We start from the raw sequence: 19,024 nt of genomic DNA, 5'->3' as shown, positions 1-19,024 counted from the left end.
CTGGGTTCAAGGGTAGGGGTAGAAATGTTCCGCGATTTGGCTTTACTGGTTTCATATAGTCTATCTTTTTCTACTATGTCGTCATAACGCGCATGCGCATTACATTTATTATACTATATACATAGGTTAGAGAATTTCGTCAACGTCAAGCCAGCGATCCCATTCGTACGATAATTATCGTACGCGTAATCTTTTTTTTTTTTTTTAGTCAACAAATTTTCCGAAGGTGCACCCCCACCCCAACCCTCACTCCCACCACCACTCCCCCTACCACTCCCACCATCACTCCCACCATCACTACCACCACCACCACCACCACGATCTCCCGTCGAACGATCGTTTCATCGTTTTCATGATAGGGTTTGGGAACTTGATGAGTAAAAAAAAAAAAAAAAAACAAAAGTTTGAACTTGAAAAAGTTGGAACTTGGCCACTTTTTTCGACTTTTTCAAAATTCTGTCTGAGATTTGTCGGATTTCAAATTTTCCCGGGGCGTACGATAATTTTGCGCCCCTGTGTCCATCAAACGAACTAAAGTCTCTGGGATCACTGCGTCAAGCCAATGTTGGTACTGATAGGGTTGACAACACTGATAAAGAGTAATGCTAGTAAGTTTATTTTTGACTTGCCATATACATGGAATGTGAATAAATAAATAAATAAATAAATAAATAAATAAATAAATAAAATATAATTAATAGAATATTGTTTTATCGTCAAAAGAAATAGATAAGTAAAATATAAAGTATGGGTGAACGTTATAATATACATAGCCAGTTGGAACATTTGCAATCTAAATATATTGGAACTGGACACGCAGATACAACTAAATTCGAGTGGCTTGTGAATCAACATCGGGATTCCTGTAGTTCTTATATGGGACATTACGATTTATTAAATTTCTTTGCAATCGCTGAAAACGAAACGAAAGCACGTGTGCGATTTAATCTTATGGAGAAAATGCTACAACCTTGTGGTCCTCCTCCAGAAAAACCAGAAGATTAACCGTAAGAAATCGTTATTTCTATATTTACTAAAATAGAGGTTATATCAAATATAAATATAATTTATCATCAAATATCATATTGCAATATTATTTTTTAATATGCTCTTTTTTTGTTTTAGGATTTTGATAATAAGATTGTACTTAAGTTTTCAATAATACATTCTTAAGTAATAATACATAAATATTAGACATTTAAGTGTCTTTTTTTTTTTTTTTTAAATAAATACTATTAATTATTAAATATATGTAACACGTACATTTTGATTACTTATAAAAGTAATTTTGTATATAGAATTATTTGATATATCAATCAATTTACAAAATTTCAATAAACACGCAATTTAAAATGCCTGTAAAATGTACTAGAAATTGTGGCAATAATGCTATTCTTAAAGTAAGTATAATGAATGATTCAGTTATACGATAAAAGTTTCTATTTTAATATTAATATATATATATATACTTTTTATTACAGAGACCTAAGACTGGTGATACATTATGCAAAGAATGTTTTATCTATGCCTTTGAAACTGAAATACATGACACCATTGTAAAAGGAAAATTATTTAAACCTGGATATAAGGTAGCTATAGGAGCATCTGGTGGAAAAGATTCGACAGTATTAGCATACGTGTTGAAAACTTTGAATGAACGTTATAATTATGGACTTCAATTATTCCTTTTATCCATTGATGAAGGAATTACAGGTAAATTGATAAAATGTTGTATTAAAAAATACAAATAGTAAAATAAAAATCAATTTTGATTGATTTAATATCTCTCTCACTCTCTCTCTATATATATATATATATATATATATATATATATTATTTCTAGGATATCGAGATGATAGTTTGGAAACTGTAGAGAAAAATAAAGATGATTACAATATACCTTTAAAAATATTGTCTTACAAAGATATATATGGATGGACAATGGATGATATAGTAAAACAAGTAAGACAAACATTTATCATTTGTAACATTCAATGAAATATTAACATATCTTTCTTGTTTGTTTAAAATCAATTGCAGATTGGAAGAAAAAATAATTGTACCTTCTGCGGTGTATTTCGTAGACAGGCATTAGATAGAGGAGGAGCATTATTAGGTGTCAATTGTATTGCTACGGGTCATAATGCAGATGATATAGCTGAAACAGTTTTAATGAATATTCTACGTGGCGACATTGCCAGATTGAAAAGATGTACCGCTATAATAACGGTTAGATGATTTGTAATTTTTATTGTTCTAATTAATGCCTAATTCAAGCATGACACAAGTTCTGCTAAGTTTGGTTTACTTAATATTTGTACTTTTTATTATAGTCGGGAGGAGATACTATTTTTAGATGCAAACCATTAAAATATGCTTATGAAAAAGAGATTGTTATGTATGCACATTTTCAAAAATTAGTTTACTTTTCTACCGAATGCATATATGCTCCTAACGCTTATCGAGGACATGCTCGAACGTTTCTAAAAGATTTGGAGAAAGTGAGACCAACGTCTATCATAGATATCATTCATTCCGGTGTGTATAAATAATATATTTATATTTATTATACCAGAAAAGAACAATTTACATAATAATAACCAAAGTTAATAGTAATAGTAAATCCTACAAGAGGTAAACATAGTTATCTGTACATAGGCTGGTGATACATACTTAAATTACTAATACTTTTAAAACTAAAAAAATATAAGTACATTGAAATAACATTAATAAACTTTAGAATAATTGTCAACAGTGATATATCGGTATTTAGTTAAACAATATCATGACATATTACATTTTTTAATTTACGTTTGATAGTATAAACAATAGTATAATTAATTGAAAATAATGATTTTTCATGACTTGTTATTAATTTTAGGTGAACGAATGCAAGTAAAGAGCAGTGTGAAAAATCAAGAACAAAGAAACTGTACTATTTGTGGATTTGTTTCAAGTCAGGAAATATGTAAGGCATGTATATTATTAGAAGGTTTAAATAGGGGACTTCCTAAATTGGGAATTGGTAAATCTAATAAAGTTAAAAATATATTAAATGCAAATACGAGTGAAAATGCTAAAAGTAAAGATGTATCTTCAAGCAAAATTGCAATAGATTTTTAATATAAATTTAAAATATGTTAAAGTGTGTGTGTGTTTCTTTTGTGTAATTAAAATGTACATTTTTACTGTTCTTTTTCTATAATAATACATTACCACTACTATGTTTTTTTATTCCATATTATTTAATTATTATATACGAAATTCCTTACTTCTTTGTAATATTTCGAATCTCGATGGAATGAAAATTTGTAAGAACGATTTTAATGTTGTAACGATTTTATAAATGCTGTACAATTTTCTTCTGTAGGTAAACACTGTCCAAAAGCTTCCAAAAGCAATGGTTCTTTTTTAACAGCCGTATCGTAATCTTCAAATGATATTTTTCCATCGCGATCGACATCCAATTTTTTCAATGCCAATTCTGATAAATCTCGTATACCTTCATCCGGATCTTCTTCTCCTGGTTGTTTTATCAAACAATTTCTTAAAAATAAAATATCATTTGAAGAAGTTTAACAAATATTTCTATGCCTACTATATAGAAATAAGATAAAAGAACATCAATGTCTCGACGAAAGAAAATTTTATTGGAGACTACCACGATCATATATTAGGTCGAGGAGTCATAAGTAACTTCTTTCTCCATGTCTATCTATCTATGTAGAATCTATTTTTCGTATTTACCTACTATAAGTCACCGAAACAAACTGATTTTCGATATCACTGTATAGAGTGGTGAGTATGAGGATTCAGTTAGTCAATGTTACATTTAACCGTTTTTCTTAACCACTCAAATGGATAATAGTAAAAAGTGCATATTCGACATGTAATGCTTTAAGAATTGAAACAAGGCAATAGCACTAAAGTGGCAACTGAAAAAATCTGCAGCGTATACAGTGCAGGCCTGATAACTGATAGAGCAGTCAGAAATTGGTTTGTGAAATTCCGTTCTCAAGATACGATCTTAAAAGATGAACCGAGTGCAGCGACGTATTTCCGACTTTGATAAACCTTTTAAACGTAATATTGGAGCAAAATCCAATAGATACGTTGAACAATTGCAACGAGTGCAAAAAAAAGTCCATGAAAGGTGTCTTCGCCATTCTTTGTCTCATCAAAAACAGAAGTTATTTATGACTTGACCTAATATATATATATATATATATTAGGGTGGGTCAAAAAAACGACTTTTTTTTTTTCAAGTGCCACGCAAAAATGGGTTCCTAGACACCTTAAAAGAATTCTCACCCAATATGAGCTCTTAATTTTAATAGGAAGATCCTCCGCATCGCAGTTTTTTATTTTTTTTTTCAGTTCAATAGATTAAAATTCATACCTCATTATTTATTGATTGTACAGAAAAATGTTCAAGACGAATTTTGTAGGAAATTTAATGCTCTACAAAAAAGGTATTTTATATATTTTTTCCGTAAACCTCACACCATTTGAATGATATTGAAGATTTAAATTTGATGATTTTTAGACAAATGAAATCATTTTTGCTTATGAATTTTATAACTCGACAATAAATGACTATTAAAAAGTGCACAATACAAATTTTTGTAGGAAATTAACTGCTCTATAAAAATGGTGTCTTATGTTTTGGCGATTAAATTAAGCGTTCAAAAGATATTCATCATCAAACTTTCATGCATACTGATTTTTGTCTCTGAATATCTTTTGAACGCTTAATTTAATCGTTAAAACATAAGACACCATTTTTATAGAGCAGTTAATTTCCTTTAAAAATTTGTATTGCGCACTTTTTAATAGTCATTTATTGTCGAGTTATAAAATTCATAAGCAAAAATGATTTCATTTGTCTAAAAATCATCAAATTTAAATCTTCAATATCATTCAAATGGTGTGAGGTTTACGGAAAAAATATATAAAATACCTTTTTTGTAGAGCATTAAATTTCCTACAAAATTCGTCTTGAACATTTTTCTGTACAATCAATAAATAATGAGGTATGAATTTTAATCTATTGAACTGAAAAAAAAAATAAAAAACTGCGATGCGGAGGATCTTCCTATTAAAATTAAGAGCTCATATTGGGTGAGAATCCTTTTAAGGTGTCTAGGAACCCATTTTTGCGTGGCACTTGAAAAAAAAAAAGTCATTTTTTTGACCCACCCTAATATATATATTTTTTATAAAATTACATTTAGAATTGATCTAACTGTGAAAAAATAATGATAAATTTGGAATTTTTCAAACAAACTTACTTAAATAATTGAAAGATTTCATCTTTCGTAATAAAACCATCATTGTTTAAATCGTAAACACGAAAGCAAAAATCAGTTTTATCCTGTAGGTTGCCACGGAGAAAAACATCGAGACCCATGATCCATGATTCTAATCTAATAGCACTTTCACTTTCACGATCCCAACAACAAAATAATCGTTCCACCAATATATCTTCTGTTATTACTTTAAAGGTATTGTGAAGAAGATTGCGAAAGATTGATCTATCGATTCCCTAACACAAATATACATTTCTAATATGAAACAATATCATCCTGTTATAAAGTAATAAATAAATATAATTTTATCAGTTAGCTGTGATGACCTATTTGAAAAGCGTCTTACCTAAGAGTTCATCTTCAAATTTACGAATATATTTTTAGTTAGAAACTAAGATTGTAATTTAAATAGCAAATGGTTATTGTCTTTTTTTTCCATATGACGAGAATATATGTACTTGTCAATTACAGCTAACTGGATTAACCATATTATTTCTAAATAGTATGAAATATTTTGGAAATTATAATAGTTTACCTCGATACTATGGATTGGCCTTGATCTTCTATAAATGCCCATCGATGGACTCACTTGTTGCTGACCAGCTTCTTTCATTAAATTTTTATACAATTTACAGAGTCCATCTAATTCTGTTCTGTAACATATATAAAAGAAGTTTATTCAAAATCATGAAATATATTATAATTGATAATGATTTATGTTTATTTTAATAAGACCTGCTAAATTTGGTCTTTTTCTTCAGAGATTCGATGATTTTGATGATGTAAGCAGAATTTCTTGGATTCCCACTTTCCGGCATTTTTTTTTTACGAGGTCTTCGCAATTCTTGTTTTGTTGTTTTAACCGAGGACGGTCTCTTTCCGTTCAACGATACTCTCCAAGCACTCGTGAGGAACAAGGAAACGCTTTTCATGAGAGTCGTTGTAACACGCACGTTGTCTACCCCTCCGTTGGAATCAAAGTTGGCGCCGACGCTGACTTTCGATGTTTGCTGCTGCACGTTTGCTTGCATCCTTGAGATTTAATATCTTTCTCAAAAAAATAAAAATAAAAAACACGTGTTACAAGTGACAAATCTTCTTAAAACCAAGCCTCAAAAGAATGAGTCAAATGCAGAGTATCAGGAATAAGATAATTGTATGATTTATTTATTATAATATTGTTACCATATACAAATGCATATCAAAGTGCATCGGTATGATTTTGGGATGAGGGTAGCTAACAAAAACTATCACTTTCCAAATTGTATCAATTAAGATAGAATGCCGAATGCGATAGTCATAGATAGAAACAAATATATGTACAAACATGTATAAATAGAAATATAATAATAAACATATAAATAAATATAAAAACAACATATGTAAATATATCAGGTATACTAGGGGTGGTGCCGCGGCACGCGTTGCTGTGGCTCACAATCAGTATACATATGATACATACGTCTTTAAGTCAACGAATTACCTTATACCGTCTATATATATATATATATATATATATATATATATATATATATTTAAGATAAATAAGTATATATATGTACACCCAGTACGTTTATATAAGTATTGTTTAATTTGTTTAAATATAATAGAATCGAATCCCTGTTCTTTTGTATCACCAGTTACAGGAGCATCTTTGTATATTTTTGTGAGAATACGTTTTAATAATTATTATTTTTAATAATATTTATAAATTGCAGCATTTTAATGTTTAATTTAAAACAATGTATGAATAATATCTCAGACAATGTATGATACATATAAATAAAATCAGAATATTTTCACAAAACAATATTGACATTCTATATCCCTTAATCTTCCTCTCTCCCCCTCCCTTCCAAATCGATTTATCAATAAAACATTATGCAAGGAATGTCGATTAGACTGCAAAAATGATACTACGACTTGCAATTAGTTTTTTCTAATTACTTCCAAAGATTAATTGTTTCTCTTATTTTCTTTTTTTTTTTTTTTTACATGGGCTATTTCTCATTGAAAGTAAAGTAATTGTTTATAATATCGTTTAATAATGAAAATAATGAATCCATATTTATATGAAAGTGCATGTTGAAAACTCATTATTAACAAATAGTATATGAAAACTTTCATAATGCAATCATCATGTATACCTTGTACACGTAACTTGTACTGTAACTTGTTTGAAAGTTTAGCGAGGTAAATGGTTGTATCATTGTGGTAATGTTTGCATGATTTATTTCTACATAATGATATCGTACCAGGTACACAATGTTGCATATAATGACATATATATATATATATATATACGAGGTGTGTCCCAAAAGTATCCGACCTATCTCCATATTTCTCCCCCAAAGTTACTCTTCGTCGTCTGGCTTATGACATCCTTCAAAGTAGTTCCCATTTGATTGAATAACACGCTCCCAACGCCCTTTCCACTTTTCAAAGTAGTCCTGATACTCGTTTTTCGGTATCGTCTTTAAAGCGTTCGTTGCATTAGTTTCAATCGTTTGCACATCGTCAAATCGGTGTCCTTTAAAGGGCATTTTCAATTTTGGAAACAGCCAAAAGTCGCAGGAGCTGTGTCGGGACTGTACGGAGGCTGACGAAGCTGTACAACACGATGTTTATTTAAATATTGTTGCACGAGGTTCGATGCATGTGCTGGCGCAATGTGCTTATGACAAATCTGCAAATCTGCAAATCTTCAGTTAAAATCCTCCAAACACTACTTATCGCTATTCCAAGGTCATTTTCTAGTTCTCGCACAGTCGATCTTCATTGATTGCAAGTCGCACACGTTCGATGTTATCGTTTGTTTTTGCTGTCGAAGGTCGCCCAGAGCGTGGGTCACTATCAACAGATGTGCGGCCATCTTATATCACTCTTTTATTTGCGTATTGTCCATACACTCGTTCCCAAATGCTGTCTTCATCATTTCGATAGTCTCTGCACAACTTTTTTCCAGTTTAAAGCAAAATTTAATACAAATTCGTAGCTGCAATTGCAGCAAAATGCGACGAACGCTTTAAAGGCGATATTGAAAAACGATTACCAGGACTGCTTTGAAAAGTGGAAAGGGCGTTGGGAGCGTGTTATTCAATCAAATGGGGACTACTTTGAAGGATGTCAGAGTAACTTTAGGGGAGAAATATGGAGGTAGGTTGGATACTTTTGGGACACACTTCGTATATACCTATGTTTAGAGAATATTTTTGATTTATTTATCATGCATTTAATCTTTGCTTACCATCCTTCCTTGAGTAACACGCTTACGACACCCGAGAAAAATCGTTATAAAAAAGAAACTATTGCATAGATTTACTTGAACATTTTTTTAAGACTTCTTTAATACTTACTTAAAAAGACTATATAGGTTTTATAGCTTTAAATTAAATTTAAATATGTTGAAAAAATTACCAAAGTTGAACAATTGAGAAAAATGACGACTCATGTTGCAAAAAAGGTCGTCTGGGTCCTTTGGACAAAGTGTGGTAAGCAAAGGTTAATTTTGCCTAATAGATTTTGTTATGTATTTACTATAGATTATATTGTATATTAAATTTAGTCACATTTCATTTGAGCCACTCAATGGAATGAATACATTACACAATTTTTTTCTTATGTAATTTATTTGATTTTTTTCTTTTTTTTTTTTTTTTGATATTATAATGGAAGATTTAAAATTGGATATAAATAAACTGGAAGTGTTGAAAATTAGAAGAATTCTCGGTTACTGTTGCGAAAATCAATAAAATCTAATCGAGATAATCATCGGTATTTCCATTTCAAAGTTCTAATTGAACTTTTCAAAGTTTTCACTATTAATGGCTGGCTAATGGTAGTTAGATATACTCTAAAACGTTAATACGTTTCCAAACTTATTCATTTCGTTGTTTAAACGTGAATCATGCAAAAGAAAAATATAAAGTTCGAAGTAATAAAACGCGATGAAAAAGGTATAAATAAAATGTAATATTTAATAAATAATAAATTATTAGATATACGGGTTTTTTGGAAATGGAATTTCATGAAAATAAAAAAAGAAGCTTCAAATCTTAACCCTTTGAAATTTTAAAATGAATTTCACACAAATCGATATACGAATCGTTTATAATAATTTCGAAAATTTATTTTTTTATTAAATATCTTATTTATTTTTATTTATATTTATATATAAAGAAAAAGAAACTTACCGAATTTTTGTGGGAAAAAAAATCAGCTTGCAGATGAGCACTTTACGAAGACAAATACGTCGTTGTTAACAGCGACTCGCAGCTTTATCGATCAAACATATTTCAATAATACTATCTAAAGTATTCGTAGTATATTTTTTAGTCCGTTGTTACCAACGAGATAGTTCAAAGACTTCTTTTTGTTAGATTTTATTATAATATTGTGTAGAAGAGTAATAAATATATTTCATTTTTTTTTGTTTTTTAATAAAATTAACCCCTTAAGCAGCAAGCATTTTGAAAAAAAAACGGCCAAAAAATATCTTTTTTTTTTGTTTTCATAAAAGCATAGTTTAAAACATTGTTTTGACCAAAAGATTAAAAAAAAAAAAAATACAGAAATAATAAATATTTTTATGTTAATTTTGGATTTTGTTCCATGGAAAAAGATTACATTTTATTAATAAATAAATAATTGTTATAGCTTGTAAATGATAAATAATATGAATAAAACGATTCTTTTTCTTTGCTTTCACATTCAATTTTCTATTATATTTGAGTGTAAAAAATCATAGAAATATAAAATAATTAGGGGTTAATTTTGGAAACCTTTGAAATTAATTTTTGTATTTATTCCTTTATAATAATTTTTTCATTAACACACAATTAAAATATATCATATTGGATGTTATTAAATGTAAAATTTAAATGAATATGATTAAATACTATATAAGGATTGTTAGATTACAATTTTTGGTTGTTGTTCTTTTAACAATGTACAGACAAATAAAAATGTTTCTATCTTAAAAATGATTTTTTAATTAAAGTTTGATCAATTTTGAGGAGAAATATTAATCGTATCGGATGATTCTGCTTTTATTTTGACCATCAAATGATGATTCCTAAATATATAAATATAAATTTGAAATAAAAGAGATATGGATAGAATGTTATGAAATAATATTCATTAAAATTCGGAAATATTAAACAAACCTGCACCACTCGTTCAAATATTTTCGAAATTCGCCAAGTGCATTTTGTATAAATAACAACATTTCATCGATTTGTTCAGCACAAGTTTTAATCATTTTAGCTTCATCTTCGATAGATAATTTTTCGTTGTTCGAAGTTTCATTTTTATCTTGTTGTTTCATTAAATTATCAGAATTGGAATTTTCGTTTCTTTTCAAATATTTTCGTGGTAATTGCCAAATGGTTTGATTAGAAAATCCCTGGGTTTCACGATAATCGAAATAACAACATTAATTTTATAATTAATTAAATCATACAAAAAAATGAGAGAGAATAAAATACGATCCACGATAAAAGTTATTTTGTTTTATTTTAATAATTTCTTACCTCTGGATAATTCAACAATAAAGTAAACCAAGGTGAATTCGTCGTAGATTCGACAACATTTTTTTGTATAAATTGTTCCATTATATCTTTCATTTCATCGATAAATGATATTTCCGTTTTCTTAGGTTTATCATTGTCATCTTTAGCTACTAAGAATTCATTAAAATACACTTTTATTATTGATATATATATATATATATATAATTAAATGTATAATAAAGTATTAGGACCTTGAATAGGTTCTCTCGCTGTTTTTTTACAAAATAAAAACTTTATTTAAAATATAAGGAAGAAAAACGTTTTATTGAAAGTATTGCCCATCACTAGAGACCACTTTCTCCCATCTTTCTGGCAGTATATGAATTCCGCGTTGGAAAAACGACATGTCTTTTGAGGCTATCCAAGAATCGACCCATATTTTAGCTTTTTCGTAAGAATGAAAACGCTGCTCAGCTAATGTGCCATGTGCCATCGAACGGAATAGGTGAAACTCGGAAGGGGCTATGTCAGGTGAATACGGCGGGTGGGGTAGAACTTCCCATCGTGCAAAAAAGCTTTTCTTTTCTGCCGTTGAAACAGTAGTTCACATGTGACAAAACGCCAAAAAGCATGTCTCTTGGCTTCAATTCATATGGCACCCAATGTCCTTGTCTCTGGATCATTCCTAACATTTGTCAAAGTTTTGAAACAGTTGAGTCATCAACTTATAATGTTTTTCCAAGTTCTGCTAGCGTCTGAGATCGGTCTTCATCGAGTAATTTCTTCCAATTCTCTATCTTGAAATTTTGTTGGTGCGCCAGAACGTTCTTTATCCTCAAGTTCCAAATTTTGAAGCGTCAAAATTTTTGAAGCGTCGAAACCGGTCTCTGCATGTCGTATCCGACAGAGCATTGTCACCATAAGTCTCAACAAGAATTCTATGTGCTTCAGCTGCCGATTTCTTTTGAATAAAGTAGTGCAATAAAATTCCTCGCAAATACACTTTAGTTGGCACAAAAGTAGACATTTTCAAAATTAATAAAAAATTACTTTGTTTAAACTAAAGTGAGTTACTATCATACACTGAAATTTCAGGTTAGATACAGTACTTCCTTGCAAGTGCGTTTACCATTTGCGTTACCATTTGAAATTTCAAGCACAGAGTATTGCTATTGCCATCTTTGATGAAACAGCGAGAACTTATTCAAGGTTCTAATATATAATATATCATTGAAAATATTCGCAATTATGGATATTATTTTAAATGAAATCATTTACAAAAAAGTACAAAAGAAAGAAAGAAAATAAAGAAATATCAGTTCGTTACAATTTCAATTCTTTTAATAATTAGAAATAGAAAAAATAAAAATTTATTAATATAATTTATTCACTTACATGTTTCATCGAGTATTATCGAACGACAATGTATCTGAAAGAAGAAGAAAAAAAAAAAAATATATATATATATATATATATATATATATATATTATTATTATAAATTAATATTAATTATAATTTATTTATATATTTAAAAATATAAAATAAGATAAAATTTATAAGATGACTTTGATTTTATTAATAATTATAAAATAATGAAAAATCATATAAAGGATATAATTACTTACGCTTGTTAATATATAAGCGAATAATAATAATATCAATTGATATTTCATTGTTTTCTTTTTCTTTGTTTCTTTTCCTTAAATTATTTGTCACTTCTTTATCTTTTTTTCTTCTTCTTGAAAATGACGTACGACGAGTATGAAGATTTCTTCGTTAATAATTCAATTCAACGAGGGAAGTTCTTTTATCATCGTAATGCGTGTATGAAATAAGATCATATTACCACGTATCATGTTTATAAGAATATTTAATGACAATCGGAAATTGGATAAACGTAAAACAAAGATTGTTATGGGTAGAGTTTCCGATTGTTAAACGTTCCCTTTGTTTTTTTTTTTTTCCATTGTCTTACGAATGTAAAGAATTTTTTAATTAGAATTTTCCTACGTACTTTTATATAATATTTTGTAATATTTCTTTAAACATTTTTAATATTTATTTTTCATTTTCAAACATGTTGGTATCGTCGTTTCATTCGATAGAATCTTTAATGAAAACAAAAAAAAAACATGTGTGCATATCACACAAGTTAGAAGTGAAACCTTCAAATAAACAAGTTTCGAGGATAATTTTATTATACTATATATTATTATAATATTATTTGTACTTTTAATTTCTTATTATTTATTTAATTATTAATTTAAGGGACCATCTCAGTGTAAAATTTAAAAAGAATCGATTTTTTTTGGTCTCATCTTGAAGTACATATAGTTGTGCGTGTTCTGTAAAATTTTCAAATTTAAATTCGAATTATTACGGTCGCTACAACCTTTCTTGGAAAAAGAGATTGGAGCGTAAGTTGACGCGCGCTAAACTTTAAACGCGTTTTTCTCAAGATGCCTTTTTTCTACAAACGGTCTTACCTCTCAGAGGGAGAGTTTTCAAGCTATCGACTTAAAATTTTTATGGAATATTTTTTACTTTATTCTTTATGTCCCTATGGAAGCTTTTTTTTTTTTTTTAGTCTTCCTATTTTTTCACACGAAAAACAGGTCTAAATTTCGTACTTTTTCTTCAAACCGTCGCTATTTTGTCAAATTTCAAAAAAAAACCTCCATAGAGACATAGCGGCTTCTCTACAGATTAATAATCAATTTGATTGTTTTCTTTGAGATGCAAACTGCGATCACAATCGTTAACACCGATTGTCTCCATTTTTTTACTCACTTTTTAAAATAATTATTAACAATAATTAAAAATAAATAAAAACGAATGAAAAAAATATTTTTGTATTGTTAAAGAGTGGTCTTTTTCGAAAAAAAAACATCTCGATCCCCTACTCCTATCCATTCGAAAAATCACGAAAATTGACAAATTTTTGATCGGTTACACTGAGATGGTCCCTTAATTATAAAATTTGCACCTGTTCATATGCAACCCTCCAGACTCACTTTGAAAATGTTGCTTGCGAGCGCCATCTACTGAGACGGAATATTTTTGCAGTCAAAATTGTTTATACACGCCTATTTTTCGGGCAGAAAAAATTCCGTCCTGATAGATGATTTTTGAGAATTTTCAAAGTGTGTCTGGAGGGTTGCATTAGTACAGGCGTGCATTTTTATAATAATTACAAATAAAGTAAATAATATAACACTTTAAAGAGTGAGAATGTTTGCAAATCAAATAATTTGATAAATAATGATAAAAATTGAATTCTTTCCCCCACTACATCGTCCCTTTCTTTTTCCCACTAAATTCCAGTTTTGTTTTCCCATTACATCACCGCTTTTCATTTTTTCAAATCACACCCATTTCTAAAGAAGTTTTCACTTGAAAAAAACCAATTTATTTAAATAATTCACCCGTTTTGTGTTAATGTGCGTCATCTAGGTAAATAAATAGGAATCTTTTAAGATTGCATGTATCTTTTTTATCGACACAATATGTTTCATCGTTCTACCCATAGAAACATTACGTAAATGCAATTACGTTGCAAATAAGTTAACATATTATATTAAAACAAGATTGTGTGTGGTATTGCTACAGCGTGTGAAAGTGTGACATTATAATTTGATATGCATTTAGTGCGATTATTAGTTGTTTTTTTTTGTAATGAAAATGCATTAATTGTTTTTTTTTTATTCAACATATAGGATTTTTCATATTTTACATAAAAAATAAAAATAAAAATAAAAATAAAAATAAAAATAAAAATAAAAGACCAAATCGTTGAACATGTTACGTAGATAAGTTTTGCGTGTTATACATATATATTATTTTTTTTTACAGTTACCAGTTTTATTTGCAACACTTGATGAATCATGTACTACGATTTATGAATTTATATAATTCGTGATACTTTCAACATAACTGAAACTGTTACACGATCTGTTTAATATAATAATAGTCATTCTCTCTTTCGGTTTTATCTTTTAATTCTTTTTTATTTTTCTCGAAATGTGTTCAAAATTTAGAATAGATGGATAGATAGATAGATAGATAGATAGATAGTTACATTTTACTGATTCCTTGAAGGGTTACACTCCTTTTACAATTCTATCCTTAACCTATCTTAACACTACTCTCTCCTTCGCTTCTCCTTTCCTCCTTTCCCCCTCCCCTCGTCCCACACGTCCCACAACCCCGCCTCCCTACCACCATCACTCCCAACCTTGTCCATCACTCCTTCCCCTCTCTTGTACTCTCAACCCTCTTCATCCATTCTTCCCCTATTCCACTCTCATCCAAAATCTCTTTTATCTTTTCTTCTATTCCTCTCCCTTTCTCCTCACCTATAATTCTGATGCAACCTTCCAACAAATGCTCCGACGACGACATTCATGCAATAATACCACTGGGATTGTGTATTATTTTCTACAATATATACACGTATTTTAATTTCAATTCCAACCGATATGATTTTTAGATTTATTTATCATAACTCAGGTTATTAATAGAATTTATATTATGTTTCCCTTATAAAAGAGATGTTTTATTTAATTACAATAATAATGGATAATGAACAGAAATATATTCTGTTTGGATATTAACAAAAATAGTAATTGCATGTAACAATTTTCTTTTTAATATTACATATTATTGACATTAAAATAATTTTATTTGCCGAATTTTATTTTTGTTATTTTATTGAAAATTTAATTAATGCTTATGGGGAGTAGGATGTTCACCACCATGATGAAGGGCTTGTTCAGCATTTACTTCATGGAGTCCTACTTCGAAAATTGGATTAGCAGATTCAGCAGATCTGCCATATCTTTGATATTGGAAAGCTGTGATAATTGAAATAATATCAAAATTAATTATTGTTTCGTCGAAAAAAATCATCTTTTAAAAGGACTACGTAAAATCGTTAATTATTGCTTCACAGTTTACAATAAAATTAAAAATATTATGCATTAATGTATTATGTTTAACAAGTCACGGAATTTTTATAACAAATATCGAATAGAAAGAAATTGTTGTTAAAAATTATTAAATTAAAAAATATTTCTAATGTTATCAACTGCTGACATACGCGGACGATATTGCTTTGTGAAGGGATTTGTGCCAATGAACAGGCATTAATTAATAACGCAAAAATATTAATAGATAGTAATAAAAATCTGGGACTGCAAATAAGCGCGAAAAAAACGAAATATATGGTAACCGATAGAGTTGAGAATAGGCCAAGTACTGGAACTTTGGTCGTCCGGGATAAAACTTTTGAGCGGGTCAGCAACTTTAGGTATTTAGGATCGATCATAAACTAGACGAACGAAATTAACGAGGAACTTCAGAAAAGAATCAATCTAGGCAACCTATATTTTTATTCGGTTAACAAATTACTCATCTCGCGGTTGCTATCTAGGCGATTAAAAATCAGAATATACAGGGCAATCATCCTGCCGTTAGTCCTTTATGGTAGCGAATCGTGGTCGCTTATGTTACGGGACGAAAAGAAATTGAGGCTTTTCGAAAAGAAAGTTGTTCGTTAAATGTTCGGTGTAAAACGCGCGATGAGGAAATGGGCGAATGGAGAAAACTCCATAACGTTAAAGTACATCGATTGTACAATAAATCGGACATTATCAACGTCGTAAAATCACGCCGATTAAGATGGGCTGGTCACGTGGCGAGGTACATGGGGGAGGATCGAGCGGCACACAAAATATTGGTCGGTATACCAAACGGGAAAAGACCACTATAGGTAGACCGAAACGTAGATGGGAGGATAATATTAGAAGGAACTTAAAAGAAATAGAATACGAAGACCGCGAATGGAAGGATCGCGCTCAGGGACGGGAACAATGGTCCCGGGATTTGGTATTTGCGGCAATGAACTTTCCACTTCCTAATGCCAGTTAATAATAATAATAATGTTATCAACAATTAGTAGACCACGAGAAGGTGATGGGAAACTTGTCGATTATCGTGGTTATCAAATTTAATTTAATATGTTTTCTGCGTTATATATATATAATTTATTTTTAAAATCAAATATTAAATTAATTGTAAATATAAAATAATATTTATATATAAGAAAATTCACCATCTTTTAATCCGGCTTCATCCGCAGGATAAGCCAAAGTTGTTGCAGCCAAGCAAACAACCAAAATAAATGCGGTAAACTTATACATTTTTGTAAGGATTTATACAGGATTATACGTTTCACAGATTTTTAATAACAAACGTGAGAATTATCAAACGTACGTGTACTTCTCTTTGCAAACGACCAGTAAGAAATAATAGAAAAATAGTATTTTTCTCTTCTTATATACTCTTTGATATTCCCGTTTAAGGAAAAAGGAAGTTAATAATGTTTAATATGTAAAAAATGAATTATATTTTTATTTACATACCTACTAAACGAGATTTGTATTGATTAGTTGAATCGTACTAGACGTATTGACACGATCAATTTATTCTGTTGTATTATCTTTTTCCTCCTTCTTTGTTTTTTGTGTTTTTTTTTTTTTTTTTTAATTTACATGTATACGATTTTCCTATCCATCTTAAATATTGCTTATTTTTCATCGTAAATTATATACAATAGTTTCCCACACTTAATAACAGATTAGTTGAATTGAATTATTATAATAGTATTAAATAAAAAAAATTCACAATGATTTTTGTGATACATTTCAAAATTAAAAATGATCATTTGAAATGAATTAAAAGTTGGACGACGTTATATGAATGATCGAAAATTCTTGTTGTCCACTTGTGTTCAAAAGTTAGTCGATAATATTTGAAATATTTGAATATCATTAATTTTACAACATTATCATCTTTCTCATATATTGATATTAGGTATATTTATAAAATGGAAAAAATATTTTGCGTATTTTAATCGATAAAAATACGATAAATCACGTACGAGGAAAGTGTGATCACTGGCAAGATGATTTGCTGATAATAAAAAAAGAAAAATAAAGAAGAAAAAATGATAATTCATTCCTTTGGACTATTAAAAATACGTCTGTACATTACACAAGAGAGATGTTATTGAAAATAATTGTTTTGTTTACAACTTTAAAATAAGAGAAAAAAGAAAAAAAGTTCAAGCCTTTGCATGATGAAATACATACGTGTGTAATATATTTATTTTCATTGCATTTAAAAGATTGTTTCTTTAGTTATCTTTTGATTTTACTTTTATTTATAAATATTTTTCATAAATATTATTATTTTCATAATAATATTTTCTTCATAGAACAATGTAAAAAAAAAATTAGAAGGAAAAACAAACAAAAAAAAAAACAAAAACAAATCAAATCAAATGAAATTCGGTTTAACAAGATTTATTCGACGAAAGTTTTCTTCTTAATTCTATTTCTAAGATACACACGTATTAAAAATTCGTTTGCTTGGATTTTAATAATTACAGATAATTATTAATTATATTATTATTATTAATATTATTACATGTAAAATGAATATCACGCGTTTTGCCGTATTCTCCAGACATACGTTTGTTTTTTCTTGAAGGGTTGGGCATACAAGGCATACAAGGCATACAAGGCATACAGGGTGGGCTGGCTGGATCTGGTTAATCGGCCAAACGAATAATTTTCGTTAATTTTTTCCTTTCCATATTTTTGCTGGATGATTTTTGCAATGGTCGATTCGTTTGATATTATATTTTTTTATTATCGTTTATGAACACAACAACATTTTGTTTTGTAACAAAATGACAGAGATTTTTGATCGTTAGGAACAATTATCACGATATTCTTTTACTATATATATATATATATATCTTTCTTTAAAGTTGATTTTTTTTTGGTGTATCTACCAAAAATCAACAACAGTAAGAAATACTATAGGGGAGGATTAAATTCAAACGTGTGTCGTTATTTTTTTCCTTTCCTAAACATTACAAAATTAAGTCTCGAGGAGGACAACGATCTTCTTTTTTTGTTTCTTTTGTTTTTGTGATGCGATTTTGATCGATCTCCTTGCAAATGTTTATAAATGCTTATAAGATTTATTCTTCCGCTGGTGATGTACGTCGTTTTTTACTGAAAAACCCAATTGTGTTATTAGTTTAACAAAAAAGCAAAAAAGTAAAAAAGCAAAAAAAACAACAAGAACAATAACAAGAAATCAATTGTATTCTTTAGAATATTTTTCGAAATTTG

At 29.0% G+C, this 19,024-nt stretch overlaps 4 protein-coding genes across 7 annotated transcripts in view; 2 read left to right on the top strand and 2 right to left on the bottom strand.

Moving 5' to 3' along the window:
• The first annotated feature begins 589 nt into the window (after positions 1 to 589).
• Sf3b5 (splicing factor 3B subunit 5) lies at positions 590 to 1,568 on the top strand. 3 transcript variants are annotated; one of them, XR_001476582.2, is made up of 3 exons: positions 591 to 1,007; positions 1,126 to 1,173; positions 1,299 to 1,392. XR_001476582.2 is itself a non-coding variant. In XM_089174313.1 (2 exons), the coding sequence occupies exon 1, from the start codon at positions 748 to 750 to the stop codon at positions 1,003 to 1,005; it is 258 nt and encodes an 85-aa protein (XP_089030439.1). In that variant the 5' UTR covers positions 590 to 747; the 3' UTR covers positions 1,006 to 1,007; positions 1,482 to 1,568. The 3 variants fall into 3 exon arrangements, 2 of the variants coding, with proteins under 2 accessions (XP_089030439.1, XP_089030438.1); XM_089174313.1 differs by lacking the exons at positions 1,126 to 1,173; positions 1,299 to 1,392 and adding an exon at positions 1,482 to 1,568 and having other exon boundaries at positions 590 to 1,007; XM_089174312.1 differs by lacking the exon at positions 1,299 to 1,392 and having other exon boundaries at positions 592 to 1,007; positions 1,126 to 1,221.
• Ctu1 (Cytosolic thiouridylase subunit 1) lies at positions 1,259 to 3,255 on the top strand. The gene is made up of 6 exons (XM_015332474.2): positions 1,259 to 1,400; positions 1,482 to 1,713; positions 1,844 to 1,962; positions 2,041 to 2,229; positions 2,334 to 2,538; positions 2,882 to 3,255. Exons 1-6 carry the CDS (start codon positions 1,353 to 1,355, stop codon positions 3,121 to 3,123), a joined length of 1,035 nt encoding a protein of 344 aa, XP_015187960.1. The 5' UTR covers positions 1,259 to 1,352; the 3' UTR covers positions 3,124 to 3,255.
• Positions 3,256 to 3,322: 67 nt separating this feature from the next.
• On the bottom strand, positions 3,323 to 8,903 carry LOC107072491 (calaxin). The gene is made up of 4 exons (XM_015332475.2): positions 6,045 to 8,903; positions 5,845 to 5,962; positions 5,292 to 5,545; positions 3,323 to 3,546 (listed from the first exon to the last, which is right to left on the bottom strand). Exons 1-4 carry the CDS (start codon positions 6,338 to 6,340, stop codon positions 3,324 to 3,326), a joined length of 891 nt encoding a protein of 296 aa, XP_015187961.1. The 5' UTR covers positions 6,341 to 8,903; the 3' UTR covers position 3,323.
• A 6,439-nt stretch (positions 8,904 to 15,342) lies between these two features.
• The window catches only part of LOC107072464 (uncharacterized), a 103,304-nt gene continuing 99,622 nt past the window's right edge, over positions 15,343 to 19,024 (bottom strand). For both annotated transcript variants that reach the window (XM_089174306.1, XM_089174307.1), the window contains exons 5-6: positions 16,933 to 18,904; positions 15,343 to 15,673 (exon numbers count right to left, since the gene is read on the bottom strand). In XM_089174306.1, coding sequence (XP_089030432.1) covers positions 18,871 to 18,904 — 34 coding nt within the window. In that variant the 3' untranslated portion in view covers positions 15,343 to 15,673; positions 16,933 to 18,870. The remainder of the gene's footprint in view (positions 15,674 to 16,932; positions 18,905 to 19,024) is intronic.

Source organism: Polistes dominula, unplaced genomic scaffold (assembly GCF_049000335.1).
Source record: "Polistes dominula isolate Pdom_NZ unplaced genomic scaffold, Pdom_raw_medaka contig_307, whole genome shotgun sequence".
Lineage (NCBI taxonomy): Eukaryota > Metazoa > Arthropoda > Insecta > Hymenoptera > Vespidae > Polistes > Polistes dominula.
Note: the sequence above shows the minus strand (reverse complement) of the source record. Positions and strands in the feature narration are given on the sequence as shown.

Coding starts and splice junctions, on each gene's coding strand:
- Ctu1 (XM_015332474.2), top strand. CDS start 1,353: ATGCCTGTAAAATGTACTAGAAATTGTGGCAATAATGCTATTCTTAAA. Junction 1,714..1,843: donor CATTGATGAAGGAATTACAG/GTAAATTGATAA, acceptor TATTATTTCTAG/GATATCGAGATGATAGTTTG. Junction 1,963..2,040: donor TGGATGATATAGTAAAACAA/GTAAGACAAACA, acceptor AATCAATTGCAG/ATTGGAAGAAAAAATAATTG.
- LOC107072491 (XM_015332475.2), bottom strand. CDS start 6,340: ATGCAAGCAAACGTGCAGCAGCAAACATCGAAAGTCAGCGTCGGCGCC. Junction 5,963..6,044: donor AAAAAGACCAAATTTAGCAG/GTCTTATTAAAA, acceptor TATATGTTACAG/AACAGAATTAGATGGACTCT. Junction 5,546..5,844: donor GGCCAATCCATAGTATCGAG/GTAAACTATTAT, acceptor TATTTGTGTTAG/GGAATCGATAGATCAATCTT.
- Sf3b5 (XM_089174313.1), top strand. CDS start 748: ATGGGTGAACGTTATAATATACATAGCCAGTTGGAACATTTGCAATCT.